Source organism: Hoplias malabaricus, chromosome 4, assembly GCF_029633855.1.
Source record: "Hoplias malabaricus isolate fHopMal1 chromosome 4, fHopMal1.hap1, whole genome shotgun sequence".
Classification (NCBI taxonomy): domain Eukaryota; kingdom Metazoa; phylum Chordata; class Actinopteri; order Characiformes; family Erythrinidae; genus Hoplias; species Hoplias malabaricus.
The window spans coordinates 28,302,353-28,328,945 of record NC_089803.1 but is presented as its reverse complement, the minus strand read 5'-3'; the positions used below and the strand labels follow the sequence as shown (position 1 = coordinate 28,328,945).

General features: G+C 37.5%; 1 protein-coding gene across 1 annotated transcript; it reads right to left on the bottom strand.

Moving 5' to 3' along the window:
- Nucleotides 1-230: 230 nt before the first annotated feature.
- On the bottom strand, nucleotides 231-25,649 carry cd44b (CD44 molecule (IN blood group) b). The gene is made up of 8 exons (XM_066668536.1): nucleotides 25,239-25,649; nucleotides 10,035-10,203; nucleotides 7,403-7,542; nucleotides 7,077-7,157; nucleotides 5,156-5,572; nucleotides 4,451-4,522; nucleotides 3,711-3,789; nucleotides 231-2,678 (listed from the first exon to the last, which is right to left on the bottom strand). The coding sequence occupies exons 1-8, from the start codon at nucleotides 25,306-25,308 to the stop codon at nucleotides 2,465-2,467; spliced, it is 1,242 nt and encodes a 413-aa protein (XP_066524633.1). The 5' UTR covers nucleotides 25,309-25,649; the 3' UTR covers nucleotides 231-2,464.
- Nucleotides 25,650-26,593: the final 944 nt, after the last annotated feature.

The following is a 26,593-nucleotide window of genomic DNA, read 5'->3' as shown; positions in this document are numbered from 1 at the left end:
CCTTCAGTCCTATGCCCTCTTCTCTAACCGTTAGGCCATGGCTGCCCATCTAGTGTTCACTGGTGGTATTGTTCAACATTATACGGAAGTGTAGTTTCCTTATTAATTTGTACATTGCTATGGGCAAGGTGTCTAAATTGGTAATTATTTTTAAATTATTATTGTTCCCACTGAACACGTCACCTTAGATGACATCCCAACAGTTGCACCAAAATATTTGTCAGAAACCACCACTGCAACCAAGAAAATAATCAACAATACAAACAAAAAAAAACATCTATACATTTTTTATTCCATCTGGGACACAACTTGATTCTTGTACTTAATAAACATTTGTTATTTCAGCATTATACACACTCATTACACACTCCTACTTCTACTATGTTTGCTAATCTCCCTCAAACAGAACAGAGCCCAAGAGATGTCTGTCAGCACAAAAAGACATTAAAAAAAGAATAGGAAAAAAAATTCTGTGTCTAATGGAGCAATAGATATTATTTTAATTTCATGATAAATCACAATGCTTTGAAAGAAAAATAAATGACAAAAAGCTTATAAATGGAAATATGTACATTTGCTTTGGGCCTTTGGAGGCAGAGTAAGGTGCAAAGCATGACCAGGAAGCGACATTATTTAATTCATCCATTATCTTGAGAATAAAACAAATCAAAATGTCCTACATTACTAGAGATGTCCTCACTCTATATTATTGGTGTTTCATAAAGCACAGCATATTAAACCGTCCTCACAGTCAGTACATGGAAATCGTATATGAATGACAAGGTGTGAATCCTCAACAGTTTTTTTTCCAGGAACAGCACATTCTTTTATGATACTAAAATTTCTTGTTAAAAAAAAACTACAAACAAATCAGCAGTAAGTCTCTCATTTGTGACATCTTCTGTAATGAGTTTACATTTCAAATGATTAAGGCAATTAATATGACTTTAGAAAGGTGTATTATTTTCTAGTGATTTTTGGAACGATGTCAGCAGTTGAGATCTATAGAAAACAAGCCTCATGATATATACATATAACATTCAAAATACAGCATAAATTAAAACAGTAACATCTTGATATATATCCCCATCCACAGGAAAACATAATGAAAATGAAAACAAGGTTATTACTTAGGAAAATTCTGAACACACCTCCAGAGACTGTCACAGATTATTTGCCTGTTTCTGCTGTTACTTCTACAGAATGCCAGCACTTTAATGGACTATTTACAGATATACATTAGTCCGGCCCCTTGAAGATGATCCTGCACCCCTCTCTCAGACAGCATGTGGCATAATATAACACTGCAGTTTAAGATATAAATATGAATTTTTCTTATCAGTGATGCATGATGTGTGCAACATCATAGATTGTCAAAGAGAAATCAGATTTAAGAACCGAATGAAGAAATAATATTGATGCTGGTTTATTTAATAAAGGTTCAGAGAATGTGTGAAGTGAGATTATATATGCAGAGTCATCTTTCAAATCATGTTAGCTTCTAATGTGGCTTTGCAATATTATGTGCTATCCTTTTTAGGCAGTTACTTTGTATCTGCCTTAAGTGCTCATTGTTCATTTTTTCATCTATAACCACTTATCCAGTTCAGGGTCGCGGTGATTCCCACACGCCAGTTCTTACTAGCAATATTCACTTTTTCTACTGTTTGTTGGTTAGTATGTTTGGAAAGAAACTACATTCATGATAAAGGCCTGGATCAGTCCCCACCAGCTTTATCTTTTACCTTCAAGGACACTCACTAAAAAAAGCAATAGCTGAAAAAGATACTGTGAAAGCCCATTTCAGGAGAAACCTCCTCGTTGTCAGAATGTAAAAAAAGCCTTTATCTAAAATGTATCAAATTGTGACTTTTCAAGTGCTGGAGAACAGTTACAGTAGCATGCAAAAGTTTGAATCCCTCAAATAGTCATATGACAAATGGAAATAAGTGAAAAACATCCTCTACAGGGGACATTGGTATATATTGCATTTCTCTTCATATTATCCAATGCTCAATATCAGTTTTACAACATAAATATAAAATGTGACATAGCATTAGTCACAGACTGTATTTTAGTTTTGTTTGTCGACAGTATGTTAAATTCAGAAAAACTGTACGGATGTGTGTTTACATTAGTGGGTATACACATCTGAATTTAAATTCACTTCAATCAACAAAATATGTCTTTTGACCAGTAGCTCCCAAACCTTTGCATATCACTGTCTAGAGAAAGAATCATAAACAAACAAATAACGGACATAAAGTTTTGCCCCATACCTTCGTCTCATGAGCAACAATAGAGTGTCCCTTTGCTTTCCAGGTACATCTACCAGTGCAAAAGGAACCAGCTCCTCTCTCGCTCTCTGTCAAACTAAATACCATGACCTCAAACACAATCTCTTACACCCTGTCTCCCAATCTCTCCATCTCTCAAAGTTTCCCTATCTCTCTGCCTCCCTCTTTCATGCCTGCTGGTTCTTCTCTGGTGACTCCTCCAGAGTGATGACGGTGAACTCCTCGGTGTTGCCGTTCTCCTGGATCTTCTCTTTGTTCATGAGTGTCACCATCTCTTGCTCTCTCTCCTGGGCGCGTGAGCTGCTGGCTGAGGCTGTGGCACCGTTCCCATCGCTGCTGCTTTTTGAGGTGATCATCAGAGTCTGACGTTTACCACACCACCTGAGGAACCACACAGCAAACTCTCAGAAAGGTAAACAATAATGTGCTGAATTTGCTCAACTCCAATCTGTCCCTCATTCTTACACAAATAAATGAGTAAACCATGTCATACTGCACTGACACAGTTACTGCCAAAAAAATTCAGTGATGTGGAGATGATACACATGTTTTTGTTGTAACAGGGACTTTCACAAGTTTCTGAGCAAATGCAGTCTCAGAAAGGTGAGGTGAAATTTCTGTTAGTGAGCACAAAGGTTTCTGATTTCTGAATTGTGTTTGATTTACTAAAGACCAGAATTTTATTTGAGCACTTCTTAAGCATTACTTTTATATTTTCAATGTGAACTAACCTTTTTTGTCCTTTTTACACTTACAAATGTATTGTATAAGCATATGTTACTAAATGTTTTTATATGGAAAAAGGTTCAGCTCAAAGTGAACATGAAATAAATAGTGTGAAGTGATGTAAATAAAAGCTGGCTGGCCTCTCTTGGGTGTCCAAGTATGTGTGCCACATTGTCCCTGTCATAGATCTGTTCTGTTAATAAATCTCCATAGTTCATTAGTTTTGTAGAAGCCACTTTCCCTAAACTGACACTGACATGCCCTAAAATGCATATTCATGAAGTTAGTGAGGCTCAGTGGTAAGTCTGGGTGCAAACACAAAAAGGCTTCAGCTCTCACGTTGATAAATCGTGTCATTTTGTGCCACTGGACACTTTAGTAAGTCAGGTCTGCCTCTTGAAGGCCCCAGGGGTCCTTTAGCTGTACTAAAGGTGTCAGTTGCCAAGTAGTGTCAGTTGCCAAAGACTGAGAGGGGAATGGGATTCATAGAGGGAGCTCCCATAATTCCCAAAATCTCCTTGCGGCTCCCCTGGTTACTGTTTAGGGGTGTAACCACCTCGTCCAGTTCAGGGTCGCGATGGATCAGATATCTACCCGCAAACCTTGGGCGTAAGGCAAGGACACACTGCACCGGGTGCTAGTTCATTAAAACGGTAGTGGAAGTAAAACCTATAGATAGGGTCCTACCTCTTCCTTGTAGCCACAGCAGCACAGATGAGAAGAATAGCCAATACAGCCACAATCACACCCACAATGATCAGCCAGTCTGTGGAGGAGGTCACAAACATTTTAATATCAGTAAATTAATACTTGTGCTTTTCTGGTAACTCAAAAGCATGGAAATATACACGAAATATGATTGCCACAAATAATTACAGTATTTCAGTTAAGGCCAAATTAATTTGATCATTCATACATTGTCTGTAAACACTTATCCAGTTCAGGGTAGTGGTGGGTCCAGAGTCTACTCAGAATCACTTGGTGCGAAGATGGAAAACACTCTGGACAGGCTAAATTATTTGGTGAAAATATCTCATTGTGGTTTTATTGATCACTTCACTGTTTGCAATTTAAATTTGATTATTTTCTATACATTTCACAAGATGTTGTATAAAAACAATATAATTTATACATGGTAACACTACTGTTTCTGCAGTATCTTTCAAAATCTGGTTATTTGTACTTCAAGCATATGTGGATTGACTGAAGTGTTCAAATAAAGGCTGTTTAGTGCAGAGTTTTTAAAAAAAGTGCCTTATAGAGGACTCTACTTTTGAGTGGGCCAGGTAATATGTCACCTTATTCTAAAGATGTATGTATAAGATATTGGGCTATTTTACATAATGTATAAGCCACCGCAGTTGTGTGGCTTTGGATTATTCATTTGATTTTTCATTTACACAAGTATTGCTTGGGCTGGTTTTTACCTGAGGATTTGTCGTCGTCTTCTGAAATCATTCTCCCACCTGAACCAGCGAGGTTTTTTTCATCTTGTGAGGCTTTACAGCAGAAAACAGATGACATATGCATGTAATCATATATTGACCTATGAGGTTTATTTTACAATAAGATAAGGCAAGATGGATTTTGTTAATCTGCAGAAATTCACTTGATTCACACAGGGGCATAAACATATAACAAAACTTTAAAATATATTTTTGAGTGGCTTAATACAGCATAAAGATTTGTAATTTGACTTCCCAATAACCTAAGAATTTTTGTCTTTGTCTTGATGAGTTGTCTCTGAACAGCAGGGGGCGAATAACAGTGAGCTTTGAGCTGTGCTGAAAGAGAACAGCCACCTGTTAGAGAAAGTTTAAACTTTTACTTCAACAGCAGAGGGGGCTTTGGTCTCAGCTTTGCTGTAATAGGAAGAACATTGGAGGACTCTCTTCCAAATAAAGGTCTTAATATGTAGCTCAGGGACAAACAGAGTATAAACAGTATTTGTCTTCCTACATGTAAAGGTTCCTAAATGGTCCTTGATTTGGACGTAGAGTTCTGAGAAAAGCCTCTAAATAGTATTTGACCATCTCAGTTTGTTCAAGGACTTTAATGAACAGTTCATATATGAAATGAGTATGTGAAAAGGCTTTAGAAATGTAAAGAACTAGAGAAAGAGAATGACTTACTTAAATCAGTACTGGTGGTCTCTCCTGTGTATGTATATGAGTTGTCCGATGGGTCTACAGTGGTTTCCAGGTCCTTGGCAGGTGGTTCCCACATCCCTGAGCTTGTGTTGTCCAGTGTCATCACTATGGTGGTAGATTGCTCCTCACTCTTACCATTTACCTCTGTCTGCTGAGTTTGGGCAGAGCTCTCTGTGGTCAGAAATTCATTTGTATCTGGTTCAGTGGTATCTATTGGAGGGAGGAATGGCGTGGTACTGGACTGGAAAGGACTGTCATCAGTAGTCACAGCAGTATTCTCTGTGTCAGTGACACTAGTAAGAGTAGATTGCTCAGGCCAGTCACTAGCAGTGGGGTCAGACAGAGGGTTGTTATCAGTTGTGCTAGCATCATTAGGTGGAACTGAAGTCTCCTCTGTTTCTGAAATGTGAGAGAGGAATTCTCATTTTATTTACAAAGAACTAAATCAACTGTAGGAGCAAACACTTAATTGGAAATAAACCCATTAAGACGACAGAAAAAACATAAATCCTTAAATGTGAACAAATATATGTTCACAAAATATATAATGTTAAGGCTTTATTTGTTTCTATTTATTTATTTATTTATTTATTTATTTATTTATGTATTTATCTATTTGAAAGTGTCTTGACAAGAAACTCACAACAAACAAAACACTATTGGCAAGTAGGAGAAACTAGGAAAAAACGATAATCATTAAAACAGATAACAGAGAACAATCTAAAATAGTGCAATGAGTACCTGAAAGCGAGAGAAGGGAGAACAGATAAAACAACGAAACAACACAGTAACAAAGGAACAGGTCTAGAAACTAACAAAGATGGAAGAGGAGAACAGAACTAGACAAAGGGACAGCATTAAGGCATATAATAATGCACAACTAATGATTTCTTCATGATTAATTAATATATACACTAATGATCAATATATCAGTAAATAATTAAGCATATACATTAATGACCGAGTGAACCGTACATAGACAATAGATGTCAATAGTGGTAAACCTTAATTATCAACTGCTTAACTTATTCTGTTAACATTAATTTGGATTGTTTGTATAATGCAGTATGTACGAATGTTATGTGACGTTACATATAGTTTTGCAGTGCTGGATGCAGAATTACAGTACAGTCCAGGGTCATCAGTAGTAATTAGGAGTATAATTAATTATTTAGGTTGCTATGGGCCACATAAATTATTCCAGTATCATGTGTTCCGGACTGACAGCTCACCATCCAATCAGAGTACAATTCACCGAATTACTGATACATTTCACCTGTGTTTTAGCCTTTTTCTCCATCTGTACTGAGCAGCCTTTGTTGTTGGTTTTCTTGTTTTGCCTCTGCCTTCTGGATTTGCACATTCTAATTGTTTGCATGTGTTATTCTTGTGCTTTGACCATAGACTGTTTACAACTTTTGTCTCTGTAAATGTGTTGAATATTAAAGATGCACTATCCCAGATTTTACATATTTATATAGCAGCAAAAGACTCATTTCAGTGTAAAGGTGTAGTGGATTTAAGGTGTCACAAACAGAGAAAGCAGCTGCAGGCTGCTCTTTTGTTGTTTTCAAGGGCTTGTTTTCAGCCTCTGGATGGCCTATAGTCCCATCCTCTACATTTGTTTTGCCCTACACAATGAGACCAGCACCGCTCACAAAGCTTTTTGTAGGCAAGAGGGCAGATTCCACTACCTTCACATTTAGAACAACACGACCATCCACATGTTCCTCCAGCAAAAAAAAGCCTCTAACAAAGAGTGAAAAACCAACACTGGTCTGACATGGAGAAAATTGAGTGCTGCTGAAATGCTCCTACAGGGCTCTGAACTCTCGGTTATACTCCTAGAAGCGCTGGGCTGAGTCAGTAAATACATATATGAATGAATGAGTGAAAAACTTACTTGGAATCTTACTTGGGGGTACGGGGGGGTCTTCTGTAGATGAGAGGTTGATTGCAAGTGTACAGTTTTTATCTGAGAGGTCTGTTTTGGAAGACAGAAAGAACTGTACTATGATTCATTTACTATTATTTTAAATGATCAAAATAAAGGAAAATCACAGTTACCACACTTCTGTACCCTTATTGTCCAAAAGTAAACATCCTCTAATACTACAATATAGTCGGTATAGTTCTGTTCAATATTTTAAATGCCACAGAATAATTTAGACTGACATTCATGTTTGAGCATACCAATGCTTTTTTTTTTTTTTTTTTGTTGTAACTAACCACTGTCATCGTAGCAAAAGGCATCACTTGTCTCATTTTTCCCAGGTTTGAAGATGATGACACCTGTAAGGCTGCTTCTGCACAAGGGGTTTGGTTTCTGGCGAACAATGGTGAGGTTTCCATCACTAATCCAGCCGTACCTGTGCACATAGTCCAGCAAATCCATTAATAATACAGTTTTTGTTTTCAATATATTATACCTAATTCTAACTTTTGGCCATTTTTCCATAATGACAAAAAGCCACCTAGCTGGAAGTGTGAAATGTAGTACATATGCCCTAAGTGACACATGAAACCAATTGTTGTTTCTTCTCAAACTGCTGCTGATGCTTTGTCACTATTCAACTTAGCTAATTTGAACTGTCCAGATCTATTATGTCAGCAAGGAAATGCCAACATTGGCTAGTATCGCAACGGGTGATGAGAAGGAGGGCCATCCTACCCGTGCAAAGACAGATCAGTTATGTTTTCTTGGACTTCCAGGCAAGGATGAGCTGAGGTATCACCAAGGAATAAACACCTCAAAATGATAGGGCATTCCCTCAGACACAGGAAATGTTCATTTTCAAAATAGGAGTGATACAGTTAATAAAAATACCAAACAAACAATAAAATTATTTACTAAACTTGATACACACAATGAGAAATTCTATAATAAAATGTATAAAAATATTTACATTTTACTGCTCATTATAAATTATCGTAATGTGAACTATGACTTAATTAAACTTTTAATTTTAAAATAAATAAGAGAAATAAGTAAAGATTAATAAAAACAAATGGCTCAGTTTAGTCATAATGTAGTTTAAACCAGTTTTCCAAAGCTCAGTATAAGCAGATGGTACCATCAATCACTGGAGCCAGAGGGATAAAAATCATTGTTTACATTTGGTATTGAATGAGATTAGAGATTTATAATAGTTGCTAAACAACTATTGGAAAAAAATTAGTTTAAAACCAATACAGACCATTTTTAGTTTCAGCAAATTCCAACCCACTTTTGAGTATAAAATACAGGGATAAGTATTGTACAAATCTTAATTGATGAAGGCGAAAATAGAGGGATAAACTGAGTCTAATAACTTAAGAGTACAAAAGTCAGCATGCCTACTATCTACTGTATTAACCTTACTGTCATGACTGAAGAAACCTAGCAAAGTAGTCATTAACTGTTCTTGCATTGTGATATTTTGTCATGTAATTTTTCCAAGTGAGAAAAGGACAAAAGCTGTTATTTCTTGCAGTGCACTGAGAGGGATGGTTGGTTGTTTTTGACCTCTGTTAGATAGTGATAAGTTTTGTTTATGAAAGTGTTTTACATAAATATATATATATATATATATATATATATATATATATATATATATATATATATATATATATATCATAATATACACTGGGCTGTGTTATTAAAACCATAATGCTAAACCGGCAGCTCATTACAGAATAACTATTATATATATATATATATATATATATATATATATATATATATATATATATAATTGTTATTCTGTAATGAGCTGCCGGTTTAGCTCACTTTTTCATGTTAGATAACAATTCTGGTAATAAGTGCTTTTCTCCCTTTGCTGTCATTATAACGGCTAGTGAACCACCAAAGTTACACTTTATGGTTTTAATAACACAGCCCAGTGTATATTATGAGCAAGATATATGGGTTTTATCATGTAGTCAACATAATTTTATTCAATTACTCAACATCACCTGGAGCCCTGAGAACAGTGTGACCTATCTAAACATCACTCGCTATGTGTGTGTGTGCAGAGAGAGAGAGAGAAAGAAAGAGAGAGAGAGAGAGAGAGAGAGAGAGTGGGGTGTGCATGTGTTTGTCTATATGAGAGAGAGAGAGAGAGAGAGAGAGAGTATCAGCTGTATTGTAATTGTGAATTACATTCAGCAGCAGGTAGGGGGAGCTCAGGAGACAAAAAAGCCAATTATTACATTATATTCCTTTAAACAGAACTAATATTAGCAAGTGTCTTTGAGAATATACATTTAATTCCCCCTCAAAACATCTGTGATGACAATAAAGCTGACTGAGGTTTACAATCAAAGTAATTATTTATACAAATAATTGTTTTATATAATGATTTTAATAAAAATCTCATTAGATAATTTCATATAAGACTAACAATAACATTAACACAGTATTCTTAGAGTATATGACAAACACAGGAGTCCTAAATAAGCTGATTTCTGTATAATAGACATAAGACATATATTAAACTGTAACCTACAGCAAATGTGTTTTAACTTATTTACATGATATCTTTACAGGATATATAAATTAAAAATGGTAATTAAATGAGGAAGAGACAGTGCTTATACAGTACTTGCAAAAATTCATGGACAGATACTGCCCCCACTCCCCCCACCACAACATATCAATATCAATACCTCCACACCCCTAAGGTTTGCATTTGTTTCATTTTTTAGAAAAAATAACTGTTTCCACACAAAGGTCAATGTTTGGCTATGCCCCAGATTTTTAGTGGTTTAAATCATTAATTCAGGGGTTATCAAATGCATTTTTATTATTCTTGAACAAACCTTTCCCTCCAACAACAGCTAAGCAGTCAGTGCTGGTGTACAAAACAGACAGGCCTCTCACCTGCAGATCTCCATGCCTGTGCCATAGGCAGCAGTGATTTCTTCAGCACTAGCCACCGTTGCTTCTACACTACTACAGAGCTTCTGAGCTTCTTCAAAAGTCAAAGTGTGTCGATCATTCCCCTGAACATAGAAGACTCCCTTATAACTGCAGCCACGTACCTTCACCTCTGAGTGTGAGACAGAGAGAGAGAGAGAGAGAGAGAGAGAGAGAGAGAGAGAGAGAGAGAGAGAGAGAGAGAGAGAGAGAGAGAGTTTGTATATTCAGAAAACATGTAATAAAGCATATTACTAACAAAGCCTATTTAATATGAGCAGATGTCTTAATGATCAGATCAGTGACCATACTGCAATAATTTGAACAATGGAAATGGAAACTAAAATAGAAAAATATACGGGTGGTAAATAAATAAAAACACTCTTTTTAACCATGTTACTTATCACATGCTAGATCAGTCTTTAGTGAGGTTAGAGGGACTGGGAACGGAAACATTATATCACTGGTTAAATTTATTTTTCCACCCACATGTCATCATCACCAAGATGTCTTAGAAGTGGTGCCTAAAACCAAAAGCCAAAGTAAAAAAGCTCAGTTTGGGTTTAGAGTGAACTTGTTTTAAAATAGTTACAGAATCTCTGATACAGGACATTGTGTGTTAGCATACTGGCTGTTTTATTACATTAAAAAGACTCATTAGGGAAAATGATTTATTGCTCCTTTAAAAGCTGCTTGTAGCATGTTCTGAAAGGTATGATTAGGACATTTTCTCATGTTCAAGTCAAGGTCTTGTGTGTATTACACTGGGAAATACAGAATTCTGTGTTATATTTAAAAATCAATCTTCATTAGATTGTTTGTTTTTTGAATATGCTACTTACTGAGGGAAAAAAGACTGCTAATTTTGTCCAATGTTACGTAAATGTATTTTTTTTGTGTGTGTTTTTCTCACAGTCCTTTATTCTTGGTTCTCATGGATGTGGAGAGGGAAATCTTTTGTTGATTTTATAATGAAACTTGATCATGTTATTTGTGTCTCTTCATGTCTCTCCACGCTTGTATGTCTACGACTCTGTCTATACTCAACAATGTCATATTTAGATATATTGCCGGCATTTAGAATGCTTTAACTGGTGCATATGATTGCTCCTACAATAACGATTATATTTTTAACTTAGTGCTACTTATAATGGGTCTGAGGAACACACCCTAGGCAGGGTGCCAGCCCATCACTAAGCCCCACACCCTCACACAGTCACTCACACACACATCAGTAGACACTTAGCATGGCCAATCCACCTACCGGCATAAGTTTATTTTGGGTTGTGGGAGGCAACTCACTCAGACACAGGGAGAACACACCAAATTTCTCACTAACACAGGAATCTGCAGCTGTGATAACTATATTAACTGTTCCACTATCAAGATGCCCTATGTATTGCAACTGTCAACACTCAAACTGAAATTCTCCAAAAATAAATAACATATTTAAAATCAGATTAAAAACAGGTGTGCAACAGAAAGAGAGAGACACAAATACAGATACGGTGAGGCAGGAAGCACTAGCTGCTTCAGACTAGCAACTGAAAAAAGGCACAGGAAAGAGTATTCAAATCCTCTTCTCTTCCTTTTTTCTTGCAGAGTTCCCCACGTGTAGATAGATCGTGACCACAGGGAATCACAAAACATGAATACAGGTGTGGCCAAAAAGACTAGAAATTTTCTCTGAGGAGCTCTGCCTGGATTGGTCGCCATGGACACACATTTGCTGCCTGCTTCCAGACAGCATCACTTCTGATGTAATCCAGTAAAAAAATAAATGTGCTGTATATAACAATACTATAAGTAACACGAGAACCTGGATGATAGTATTTTGATACAATCTATGTTTTTAAAAGCCATTTTACCTCCAAATAATAGCACAATTCATGAAAGGGTTAATTCATTATTTTTTTCTATAAAGCAACTCATGTTAGATGAAGAATCAATTTGTTACCCCTAAGTGAACCATTCATTTATTCATTCATGGTCCGGAGCCCTGGAGGGGGTGCCAGTCCTTCACAGGGCAACACACTCACACGTTCACTCACACCTATGGACACTTTTGAGTGTGTTTTTGGACTGTGGGAGAAGATTGGGGCCCCTGGAGGAAACCTACACAAACACAGGAAAAACACACCAAACTCCTCACAGACAGTAACCCAGAGCGAGAAATGAACCCACAACCAGAGGACCCTGGAGTTGTGTGACAGCCACACTACCTCCTAAATTAACCTGTTTACGCTAAATACAGTAAGCATGTAGACCACAGTGTATGTTAAAGGCCTGTTTCACAATGAAGTATGAAGAATAATTAAAATTATTCACTCAGTTATGACAAAAATATTTTGAATTCCTGCTTCAGAAAATGCAAACTATTTTTGTTAGTTTAACTGAAACTGCCTCAGTAATGTGTATCTAATTGATCTGTAGCTATAAATCATCACAATGACACGATAAACTATGATGTCAGCAGTCTCCTAACAATCCAGCTCCATGAAAGAAAATGTGATATCAAATCAGCAGCAAAGCTTCCAGTCACCATGGCAACAGGACATTCACAAACATTGCCATGACCAAGTGTTTATGTTTTGTGAGTGTCAAGAAGGTCAGCTCACAGTTTCTGCGTATACAAATGTTCACACATCCGGTGATATCTTTAAACATCAGTGTTGATGCAATAAGCTCAGGAAATACTTCCTCATCTGATCATCGGGCGCCTGTTGTCAGCAGGTTGGCATGGTGACATGCACAAATAACAACTTTATATTTAGGGAAGTATGTTTGCCTATAGTTTAAATTTCATGTTGTCAAAACCGCACAGTGTATGCAGAAATATAAGAGCTAAAACTTTACATGTTACAAAATACATCAGAATCTATATTGTCTCTAATATATGTAGAGACTGAGGCTTGACTGAATAATGAACAGCAATTTTCTGCACAAAAGGATACTAACTGTGCTATAGTTTTCAAAATATACAAAACATCTTAATATTACTTGAAAAGTCTTGCATTACATCAGTATATTTAACAACTAACATTGTTATATGTGCTGTAAACATTATAAGAAATTTCACAGTGCATTTACATGAATCTTTTATATGCATAAAACATGGTAATGTGTATTCATCCAACATTTCTTCTTAAATCAAGTGCATTAATAAACAGTTTATCCTCTGTTTTCTGTAATAAAGGCCTCTACTCTTCTGTGAAGGGTTAATACTAGATATTGAAGCATATCTGTAAGCATCTGATGGTGCATGAACCACATAAACATTAGTGAAATCAGGTACCTATGGTAAATGATTACCTCTCCAAATCTTTTCAGTGGTACTAAATTGGCAAGTCAAGGCAAGGCTGAGTAAGTACTGAGTAAGTAAAGGGCATGATACTAGAAATATGTAGTAATTACTGGTTATCTTACAATTAAATTCATCATTTCCTCATTTGTCACCTATGTACATATAATGCTTCAATGCATATAGGATAAACAGTGTAAAATATCTCCTAAATATGTGATGATGATTATTGTGCTAAATCACATGTCCTGAACCTAATGAGTACAAAGCACCATGAAACTATACTAGAGCCTGTAATGAAAGTAGTTGACCATGTCCTTCCCTGTATGTGAACTGTAAATAACTTTAAAGGACCCATAATTACATTCAGAACTAAAGTGAGTTCAAAATAGTAGCTACATTGCTTATTTATAAAAAATACAGTAAGTCACTTGCATAAACTCTCATACTTTTCAATTAATTTCAACTAATTCAACTTATAACTATGCTTAGAAGTACAATGGATTCAGAATGTAATTACATGCCTTATTTGTAAAGTCTTTGATTGATATACCAAGTAATAACCACATATTTCTAGTATCATACCCTTTACTTACTCTGTAATTACATTTTCTTACACCTTATTTAACATGTACTTACTCTGTATTTATGGCATGCCTTATTTGAAAAATATTTGTAAGATACCCAGTAATAATCACATATTTCTAGTATCATGCCCTTTACTAACTTACTAGTACTTATTTTATAGTACTAATAATAGTTATATATTATTAGTATATATACTATATACTAATATAGTACTTAGTACTTATTTTATCTTATGGCTTATTTAACAGATACATACTCTGTACTTACCCAGTAATTAGCGGGCTGTAAATTAAAGTGTTACTCTAAATAGTATTATGTACACTCCAGAGAATACAACCAACGCTGGAAACTGAACCTGTGCGTCCACAATGGATGAACCTTAAAGTAGATGAATTGGTGTAAAAAAAAAATATATATATATATATATATATATATATATATATATGTGTGTGTGTGTGTGTGTGTGTGTGTGTGTGCGTGTGTGTGTAAAATAAATATGTATGCCTTTAAGTAACACATTAACACACACACACAAAATTCTAATTCTGATTCTTCTTATCTGGTACAGCCATTTACTGAGCCATAGCAATGAAATATATCCTCATTGCATAACTTAATTTTGTGAATGATGGCAAAAATATATATTATGATGGAAGTTCATAAAGTCATTATATGGAAGAAACACAAAGAATTGTCCTGTTTGAAAGATTTGGAATATGACATAAATACTATCAGTTTCATGAGAGTATTTGTTGTGTAGTTAGACATCCAGAGAAATGAACATTTGCAAAACATTTACCAGGTGAATAAACAATTGTTACCCTGGTAACGGCACACATGAGATAAGATACAGTACATTGCTGATGACCCTTACACAGGCCATGTAACCTGAATAGTGAAAAAGCTTATTCTCATACAATATTTTAGATAGAATAACTAACCTGGACAAACATATTTAACTGTTGCATTCATAGACTACTGTAACATTCCATCTGAGGCAAATAAGCACCAGTTCTATGGAGGTAAGGCAGGAAAGTTAAAATTGTGAAATTTAAAAATCTATATAAATGCTTTTTATAACTACTCTCATTATGGACCACACCTGTAAAGGCTGAAATGAGGAGGTGAAGTAAGATGTTCTAGCCTGTTGGCTAGATGAATACAAGAAAAATGGGTGGAGACGGGGTGTAGGTGGGAGCGAGTTTCTCTTCCACAGAAATTTACAAGCGTACAGCAAATTCACCAGTGTTAAATCAACACTATTAGTGTCAAATTAACACTGAAAGTGTTGACAAGTTTACATTTTTACACTAATGGTGTTGATTTAACACTGGTGAATTGGCTTTGTATCATCGCAGAGAGACTGAGCATTTCAGAAGTAAAAATGGAGAAGTATTCACCATTGGGAAACACTGCACATGCAGATGCAACAATTCAAGAATAAAGTTTCACAATTTACAAAAGTAAAGAATTTGGGGAATTAATCGTCTGCAGAGCATAATATGCAAGAAATGCACTGAGACAGGGCTCAAAACCAATATTGGTTTGCTGTGACCTTCAGGCCCTGTGGTGGCACTGAATTAAAAACAGACACGTGGAATACACTGCATGGGCTCCAAAACACTTCCCAAGCCCCTGTCTGTGAACACTGTTGCTGCACTCACAAATGTTAAAACTCACAAATACAAAGAACAAACTATATATAAACGATTTCCAGAAATACAGAGCTTATTTATTGGTTCCTTAGTAAAATAGTAGACATGTAAAACTATTCTAGACCTGTCACACGCTAAAAACAACCAGTGCTTTATGAAATGAACAACACTGTAATGGAGACCCAGAGCTGGTATGCAGCTAAAATTCTACAACAAGAAAGAATGGGAAAACATTTCACTTTCTAAAGTAAAACAATTGGTCTCCTTAATTACCAAACGTTTACAGAGGGTTGTTAAAAGTAGAGGCGATGCAACACAGTGGTAAACATGCTCCTGTCCCAACTATTTGGAATATGCTGCTGGCATCATATAGATGATGGGTAAATATTGTTCATAAAACAATGAACCATTTCACTTTGGACATATAAATGATCATCTCTGTAATATTTTCAATTAAATATAGGGAATAATTGTTTCACACATCATTGCATTTTGTTTTTGTTCTTCACGACTTCTTTGGGTTTTTATACTGAAATTTGCATGTATTACAATAAGATGGGGTTTGTGTTCTAAATCTATTCAAATTTCAGATGCTGTTGTAATTACAAAACCTCTAAAGCGGTTTAAGAGTAAAAGTAATATGTTATTCATGTTATACATTTGGAACGTTTCAGTATATACTTATCTGACAGTTGACAAGACAACAATCATTTGTGGTATTTGTGTTTTACTTCATTTAATTTATATATTAATTTGAAACTCTAAGTTTTAGGGCCATAAGTTTTCAGAACATTTTCTGACAGCAAAGCTGCATTGTTCTGATTATATATAACACTGTAGTCCATTCATTCAAACTGCATTTTAGAGAAATGATCCAAAGCTGTGAGTTGCTGAGTTTAAAACATCACAACATTTAAAACATCACAGCTAATAGGGAAGTCAGTTAGAAGGCTTGGTGCCATAAAAAACACTCGCCAAACATACACACACACACACACACACACACATATGCAAACACTGGAAACTAGCTGTGGCCAAGAAATTAAATTCAGGATGTACAGTTGCTTGGTACAGTGTGTGGGGACAGATGAGGAACTCAAAGAGGAAGGTGTACTTATGTGGCCGTTAATAGCAGTTAGACACAGTGTTATAATGTTGATTCTGGCTCTCCCTCAGAATGGACCCCGCAGTGGTACAAACACTTCTATGGACCACTATGTCCTAAAGGAAAAAGCACAAGCATTGGCTCCACAGAGTCACTTCACAGATTAAAGGTAGGCTGTGGTGAAAATGACTCTGTATCCCTGTCCAAGGGGTCTTTATTTACATGCAAAATGGGCACTCAAGCTGGTCAACACAAAGTGCTAAGTCTAGCAAGTCCAAAAGCACAGATTTCCAAAAGCCAGCATTGTCACTTAATGAAGTTAAGGGCTTGGGGTAGAAAAGAGAAAAGAAAGAAAGAGCGGAGAGAAAAAGAGACAGAGGCAGGGAGAATGAGTATGAGAGTACAGAGTTGTGTATAGAGAGGTTGCCAGTAACTCCAGCTGCTCTAGGCACTGTCAGTATTTCTGCTTTGGCCTCCGGGCTTCCAATTAAAAAACAGAATAACAACACCAACAACAACAACAGCAATAACAACATTACTGACCCTCCAACTTTATTGTGTTACAATACATCTCAAATCTGCCTGCTGTTAGTTTTCTCAGTGAGCTAACTTTTCTAGTTAGAATCCTGTGTAGTTCTCTTCCTGAGAATTTTTGTGTCTAATATGTTACTTACTCAGTATTACTCACATTCCTCTAGTTCCTCATTATTGTGTATCTGCATTGTGTGCCTTGGGCAATGTGCTGTTCTGTGTTGCAACATGGGCCTGATGAATTTCACTGTAATATATAGAAGTCATATTGAGGATTGATGACAAAATCCACTTGAGCTGACAAAAGGGAAATTCTTCAAATGGAAGATTATTCCAATGTATTGGATTTATTTATTTATTTAATTGGTGTCCTAAGATGAAATTTCAAAAGTTAAGATGTCCTTGCTTTGACTTAAACCTGAGTTTAGTTTTATTTTCACTGCTGACTGGAGGTTACACTGTAGTTCTAGGTCCAGAGCAAACTGACCCAACCTTTCCAACAAACACCAATATTCATAAAGTGGCATTTGGCCTTCAACTGTCTCAGAAAACTTTAACAGCTGTGACCTGAAGAGACTGTTTTAGAGCAATGCGACTTTGGGAGAATTTTCTGTAAGAGTGTTAATGTGGAGAGCATTCTAGAACAGTAAATATCAGGGGAACATTATAGAACAGTGTGAAGTGGAAGAACATTGTAGAACAAGGGGAATGGCTGTAAACATTTTAAAAACACCAAACAATAACATAGGTCAGAATGCCTGTGTGCCATTTTACCTTTGAATTCTGTGTTGATGTGGTGTGGCCTTTCATTTGAGAAAGAAACAGTTCATAACATAATTATGGTGAATCATATTACATTAAATAAGGTAATTAATTTACTGCACTTACTTATCAGTGCAATTATTCCTGAGCAAAGACATTATCATACATTATGGATCAGGAGAAAGGTTTGGGTCATGTATTTGGTTTTGTCCTTGTGAAAAATGTCCAGTCACAGCTGCTATTAAAGCTGGACTACCCCACCGCCAGTCATGAGTTTACAGGCTAGTGTAACTAGAGAGGCTTTCAGACAGAACGCAGTCATGCAAAGTCACCTGAAGGACTCTTTAATTCTTGACTTCTACATTGTTTTTGAAGGATACTGGCATCAAGGAGTTCTTTTAGTAAAAGCAGCCTCTCAAGATTTTTAAATAAATACATAACTGTTTTCTGTTTTTGTTGTTGTTATTTGCAGCCAAATAGCAATACAATTATGCCAGAGAACGCTGCCTAGAGCTAAAATAATTATAGCCCTCTAGTCAATGCATGCCATTGAGCAGATACAGCAGAGCATCCCATTTGTTGTATTATTTTTTTTATAAGGATATTATACAAAATCTATATGCATAACTTAAAGTCTGTGTCTACATTGGATGTACTTTAAAGTAGATTAATTTATTTACTATAATCAACAAACATTTGGACATGCATTGAATACCAAAGTTGTACCAACAGGTCTGGAATAAATTTGGACGTGGCTATAACAGGGCATGTGTTCAAGGCTTGTTTTGGAGCACTGCTCTCCAGCCTACAAAGAGCAGAGTGTATATTAAAACAAACCAGAGGGGAGGAGGTGAGCAGAGAGTTGGAGCCCCAGCAAAAGGCTTTAAAACGTAATTAACAGGTTTAACAGCATTCTGGGCGATACTGCTTAGCTGGAGTATGAGCCTACTTTCATCCATTTATGATCCGTTTTAACATAGATTAGTGTCTGGGAGAGAGGAGGGGTTCAGTCATAAAGTGCTTTTAAACTATTTGTAAAAAATAGGATTTTGCTTTTAAAGGGGTACAGAGAGAACAAGGCAATAAGGCTGACATGCAGAACTGTACTCAAATAATGACTAACTAAGTGGCAAAAAGAGCACTTGGCTTGGATATACCTCTCTTTAACATTACATGTTGGCCTAGGTTAAGAACATTTGGATACATTTGCTCAGTTATGTGTAGTTAAGCCAATTTCTTTTATGCATTTGTTGTTTCTTGAGTATTTCACTTCTACTCTACAATAGTGTAGAAGTGTAGTTTACTTCTACTGTCCATTACATTTTAGATGCAAAGTCCCTTACAGACCTGTAACTCACTCACTCATATTTAACAAAATGTATTATGTGGTGTATTATTCTCAGCTTTGATATATTATGATATTTTATTAGTTATTAGATATTTTTTTGCACCTTGACTTTTGAGGTTTTACTAGGATGAACTAAGATGTCTATACCATGGGGTCCTGATGCAGTTCTAAAGCTCACTCAGTACTTTATATTTCTTTGTTCTGATACTATCCTTTCATTTTATTTTTTATTTTCCTTAAGATGCCTTTATTTCACTACAGTAACCTTACTGTACAGTAATACTCTTACTGGAAAATGAGAATATGCTACCCCTGTTTCCCTAACCTCTACAATTGAGTGTTTCTCTGCTCTAAGGTTATGGTCAGACAGGCAGCTCAATACTGATTTTGTGAATTTTGGAATGCCACGTCAGCCTTTCACCAACTAGATTAAAACCACATTTGAATGTGGTTTCAAATCTGTTTTCTGGGCATGTGCCTGAATTTGTTCATTTTTTTTAACAGTTAAAGGAGATATGTGCTGGCTGCTGCACATGGAGGACCTGGCAGGTGATGGTCTGCTCCACCCAGCTGCATTAAAGCCCTCTTTGTGAGGCCCCAGTAACACACCACATGGCCTTCCTTACCTTGAAACATGACACGGTAAGGTAGTGGGGGTCTGCCAAGTTGCAGGATCACAGAGGCATGGGACCCGTGTGTGTGTGTAAAGGAGTGAAAAGAGAGAAGTCTTATGACAACAATATCCTGTCGTTGTAGGAAAACTGAGGAACAATTGTATCATGTCTAACAAAATGGCCATGACTTTGAAGTTGTTTACTGAATTGCCTAGGATTGTTTGCAATAATCTTTGAAGCTTTTCTATTGGTCCATTTAATGTGGAATTTTGACCTAGTGTAAAAGGGAGCCGGTACTTTCAAATTATGCTTGTCTTGACAGTGAAGGCACACCGTTGACCTCATGGTCTGATATTTGTGTGTGTTTGTTTATGTGTGGAATTTTTCCTGCTCTGCTCATACTTGTGAGTAAAGCTCTGATCAAATGCTCCTTGTCTGGAGTGACGGCAAATGTCTAAGCTGCCTGCTGGAGTTTAGTCAGTCTGGCCATTGGCCAATTCACCTCATACAAACACACACACACACCCCATACCACATCATGTATGAATAACCTAAAATGCAAAAGGGCTTTCTGACATATCTGTGACTGGGTAAGATAATGCAATAAAACAAAAATCTGATCTGTGATATTATTGTTATTATTTTTTTTTCTCTTGAACCTTGATTTAATTAATTAATTCATCATCTGTAACCACAGTCCAAGGTCGCTGGGGATCTAGAGCCTACCCGGAATCACTAGGCTCAATGCTGGAACACACCCTGTAGGGGGTGGCAGTCCATTGGTGTGTGACACACACTAACACACTCACACCTATGGACAATGTGTGATTTTGAACCATCCGGAGGAAGCCAGAGCACCCAGAGGAAACCCACATGGACACAGGGAAAACACACCAAACACCAAAGGCATATGCATTTTGTAAATAGAACAAATTAAAAATGTGATGCTTACAACACACTCAACTACAAAACACGTCTTTATTTACACTGTTTAATCATATGGAAAATGGTGATATTATTTTATTAATTTTGTAAGTGGAAATATAGCCTATTCTGACTTGATTAAAGATTTCAGTTGCTCAATACTCTGTGGTTGCCTTTGCCTGATTCTCCTCTTTATTGGGCCACAGGAGACAGCTCTAGGCTGCAGGCAGGTCAGTCAAGCACATTCTTTGTCTTTGAAGCGGCACTGTTGTTGCCCATACAGAGAGAGGCCTAGCATTGTCCTGCAGAAATAAACATGTGCGATCCAAGAAAAAACATAGCCTTGATGGTAACATACACCTCTCTATATACCTCTCAAATGAGTGATTCCTTCATATATATTCATCCTGCCCAATACCATGGCAGATGATGACTATTGTTGATAGTTTGATAGACTATTGTTGAACTATCGTTGATCATTGTCTGGATGGTCCCTTTTGTCATTTGCACAGTTTTTCATGAAAAAAGGACTCATCACACCACAGCTGTTTTTCTGACCTTCTGAGATAATCTTTGGGCCTGCAGAACTGGGTGGCATTTGTGTACAGAACTGATATATGATTTTCTCCTAGTGTACCAGAGCTTTAGGTTATATTTCTTGATGCATCAGCAGATTGTTAAATGGCAGCAGTTTTCTGAAATACTCCTAAGCACATATAGCTTTATTTATTAAATGCAGCATGACAGCTTCTCTCGCAAGCCTGAGGGCTTGAAGGTCATGCACATTTAAGCGTGGTTTCTGGCCTTGCTTTATATCTACTAAGATTTCTCATAATTTTTTTCAAGATATTATGTACAATAAAACATGAAATACATAAATTCTTTGCAATATTTCACTGATAAATATATATTTTTTACTTTTTCACAGTTGGTCTGGCACTGTAATTAAAATGAGATTTTTTTTTGTTCAGAGAAATCAATGAAATTAAAAGGTATTCAAATTAACCATAGATTTTAATAAATTCACCCTGAATTCATTTTTTTTTGTACATTTTGCACAGCATCCCAACTTTTCTGGAAATGGAGGTGTGTAGATAACATTTAGCTAAATCAAAACACCTCTTCAAATCTCACACTTCTGATAAAACTGTAAGCACAGTGACTAAGACTGAAGGAAAATGGAACGTTTACGGCCACCTGAGAAAAATCCCTTCTAATTTTGTAGACTGGAAATCCCCAGAGTTTATCAAAAAAACAAGTGTCACTCTTGTGTCCATATGGGCCTAATAATTATAGGTCGTAGAACATAAAAGAAATGTAATTTTCTTTCTAAATCTCTAAAGTCTAGGACTAAAAGCTAGTTGCCCATTACAATAAATCACAGGCCTCTTTTCAGACCAAATTTTAATATTATATTCAGTTTTTCAGATAATAGTTTTGGAGTGTTTTAATAAACACAAAGTTAAAGATACAAGTGAAGGGATGAAGAATTTCTAAAACTTGACCTCTAAAATATCTAATATAGATATGGCACTCAACAACTTGCAAGGCCTGGTAGTTCACCAGAACTGTCACCATCTTAAATCTTTCATCTTTGAAAGAAAGAAGAATATCAAGCTCCAGATCCAGGTGTTTCAGATTATCCTTCCACTGTGAGAAGGCAGCTCAAAGCTATGAGTCTGAAAGAATGTGTAACATTCAAGAAGTTGTCAAGAAGCATCTCAGAAAGTGTTTGGTATTATGTCAAATGTGATAAGCAGAGCTTGTAATCCACCTTTACGTCTGTGAAAACGTATCTCTGAAACTGAAAGCATGTCAACTGTGAAGGCAAAAGACTGACTTGATAGTGACTGATTTCAATGATCTCACTGTCACACAGCTCACATAGCTCTGGTTTCCTGCCACAGTCCAAATGCACATATTGTTGACCATATTGGCCATTCAAAATTTGTCCATAGCTGTAAGTTTCTCAGTGAATGTTTGTGTGTGTGGTGTCCTGTTTGGAGGGTGTGTTCCTGTTTTGTGCCCAGTGATTCCAGATAGGCTTTCAACCTATCCTGACCCTGAACTCTGGAAAAGCAGTTGCAGACACATTAATTCATTCATTCATTGTCTGTAAGCTGTAGATAATGGTGGGTCCCGGTGCCTGCCCGCAATCCCTGGGCGCAAGGCAGGAACACAGCCTGGAGGGGCACCAGTCCTTCACAAGGCAATATGCACTCACACATTCACTCACACTTATGGACACTTTCTGAGTCGCCAATCCACCTACCATCGTGTGTTCTTGGACTGTAGGAGCAAACCGGAGCACCCAGAGGAAACCCATGCAGACACAGGGAGAACAGGGAAAACACACTAAACAGTCACCCAGAGCGGGACTTGACTGTGACACTACCTGCTGCGCCATTCACTTTGCTAAGACTTTGTATTTGACTTTAGATTTAATATAGATAATTTTTATACATTATTGTGCCTGAAATGGTAATTGTGGTGATTTAACTACAACTGCTTTTATGTATATTTTTAAATTAATTCATTCATTTTTTCACCAGAATCTTTTTTTTTCACCTTTGAAGCCAAGGTCACTTTGTGGAACCACAGATGGAGTGAATCAGTCGTGTGCCTGCAGGCATGAGGGGATGCCTGCCTGTGTGACACCAGTGGCCTCAGCACTGGCTCTTAATGAGAAAGCGCAGTTTTATATACTGTGGCTTTACAGGGACTAGGCCTGGGCCACGACAGGCACTAACCACAACATGACTTCCACTGGCAGACAGCCAATTAGTTTGTGTGTTGGGGCTACATGGCCACATAGAGACTGGCTGGCTGAAGCACTGAAAGCAGTTTCACACTTATATTAGCTCCATGCCACCCAGGCTGCCCGAGGGTGTGATAGAGAACTGGGAGAGAGAGAGCTCAGTGGGGCAGGCTCATACTCTGGGGAAATCTTAGCACAAAACCTAATTTTCACAACTCACCACAGAGGTTAAGATCTGTCTGTCTTTCAGCTTCTCCATCTCTCTCACCATCTTTGTCCATTAATCCATTTTCTCTTGTTATCTCACCCTCTTTCCCTTAGGTTTCCCAGTTTCAGATTTTTTGCTTCCGCACAAAAGTGTGCAAAGCCTTAAAATCACCAAAAAAAGGGTCTAAATGCTCAGCTCCTGTTTGCATTTATTGTGCAGACATTTACAGCTGCCCAGTGGCGGCTTACTGGCAGACAGCCTGATTCCACCCCCCCCCCCTCCCCCCCACAGACCCCCCGCCCCCAGACCCTCTTCCAGACACACATCACACATGCAAGCTGCCTATAATTTTTATATATAGATTTATATATCATTATATACACACACATACATATATTAGACCTTTTAAATCCAGAGGTCAATAACATCAATTGGAACTGCGATTCCCATATTTCCATATTTCCAAATTCAAAACCAAATAACCACTTTTCCTCATAAATATCTACCATACTTCCCTTTCTGACATATCCACTCACACTGAGACCTGTTAGATTCACTGTCAGCTGATGCTCAGCAATGACATGCTTCAGAATTCCCAACTTCAGAGCAAGAGCAGAACAAAAAAAAGAGAGAAAGAACAGAAGCAGAATGACAGTGCAGATGATCAGTTTCCTTTGTGCACCTCGTGTCTAAGTCCTGCTCGCATGCTGCCAGAGCCTTCAATAAAGCCAGAGTGCTCAGAGCCAGAGCAGAAGCACAGGAGACAGCAGGGCTTTTCACAGGAGAATGTGGAGGCGGAATAAAATGATAAGTGCTACAAATGATGACACTAAATGATTAACCCACAGCTCCAAGGCACACTCACTCCTCCAGACGTCTCTCACTCACTCTGCCTTTACCTATCTTTCCTTCTGTCTGCCTCTCTCTCTCTCTCCTACCTTTTTGCTCGCTTTTCTCTCTCTCTGAATATCTGGCTCTCTCCTGTCAGTTTCTCTTCCAGTTTGTCTTCCACTCTTTCCATTTTTCTTTTCTGTTTCTCTGTGTTGTATATTCTTTTGCTCTCTCGCTCTCTGTCTCTCTCTCTGTGTGTGTGCGCGTGTGTGCTGTGTGAGCCGGCAGCCGCCTCCTTTGTCTGTTCTGTCTGCCAGACTTAATGCATGCTGCCTTGCCAGGATCCATATATTCCATGCTCGCTCCCTCTCTCTCACACACAGATATATACAATCCCATAGCTTCCACAATACATGCCATGACCTATTGCTCTACAATAATAAAAGCAACCAAAAATGTGTAAAAACAGAAATATTCATCCCCCCCCCCTCCCTAAGCACCCCATCATCTCTCTCTCTCTCTCCATCGCAGGATTCCACTTACCTTGAGTGAAGTTCGCCCAAGAGGAGGCCAGTAATCCAAAGGTGAGTCCAAGGCAGAGCTCAATCCACATGCTGCTGGCTGAGAGTGTGTCAGAGTGAGGGTGAAGAAGACGTGCTGCAAGGGGCTCTCTTTATTCCTCTGGCTCTTCTCTGTGACAGCTCAGGGGCTGAGATTTGGATTGAATGAGTAGTTGAGTGTGCGTGTGTGTGTGTGTGCCTGTGTCTGTGTGTGTGTGGAAGAGAGTGAGACAGAGAGAGAGAGGGAGATGGAGAGAGGTAAACCAAGTCCAGTGCCCTGGGAGGAGGGGTGGAGTTGGAAGTTAGTGTCCGACAGCTGGTTGCCTGTTGGAGCTGAAAGACTTTGCTCTAACTTTTGAATGGTCTCTGTGTGTGTGCATGTGTGTGTGTGTTTGTGTGTGTGTATGTGTGTGTGTGTGTGTGTGTGAGAGAGAGAGAGAGAGAGAGAGAGTGAAAGAGAGAGCAAGAGGGAAAGATGGTATCACTATCACCGACAGTGATAGAGGAAGAGGGTGGTGCATATACATGAACACACCCTTCTGCCCCTCCCTCTCTCATTCTCAGCCTCCCTCCTTCCTCTTTCCCCTCTCTCTCTCTGGTCTTGCTGATTCAGTTATAGTTTAATGTCTATGTTAAACTATTTATGTCAATAGCCATCTTGATGTCACCATCTCTCTCTCTTTATTTCAGCCCCCCCCCCCCCTCTCTCTCTCTCTCTGTATGTCTTTATATGCACAGTTAAGGTCTCTTACTCCTAGCCTTGTCAATGCCTCTCTCCCTGCTCAGATGCTCCACTCTTTGTCTTCATTTCCCTCTTCAGCAGTCTGAGGTACTCAGCATCCACAAGTGCACATCTGCTCCTTTGTAATTGCCTCCTCCCCAATTTACTCCCGTTCACTACCTTTTCTTCCACCCAGACACCTCTCCCCTCCTTTTCTCATCTCTGAGCATATGGACAGAATCGAACTTCAATTCCACAGTACTGCCATTTGGAAGAGATTTACATGCTGTGGCTCTGCCTTGTTCCAGGAACATCAGGTGTATAAAATATCACTCACAAAGGTGGGTGGACTTGTCAAACAAATGGGTAAAAAAGTATCGCTTCTTCTTTGATTTAATGTTAGAAGGAAAAGTAGCAAAACGTAAGTGGAAGTTGCAAAATGTCAAGAACATTAGCAAATCAAACTAAATAGCTACTTGTGGCCACACAACTAGATTTTAAACCCCACTTTAAATTGCTTAAAAGTGTTTGGGATTTCTTCAGTCATGAGAAGCAAAAAGGCAGCCAGTTCCTAACAGTTTCTTTTAAAAAGTGAATGATAAAACACTAAATATTGG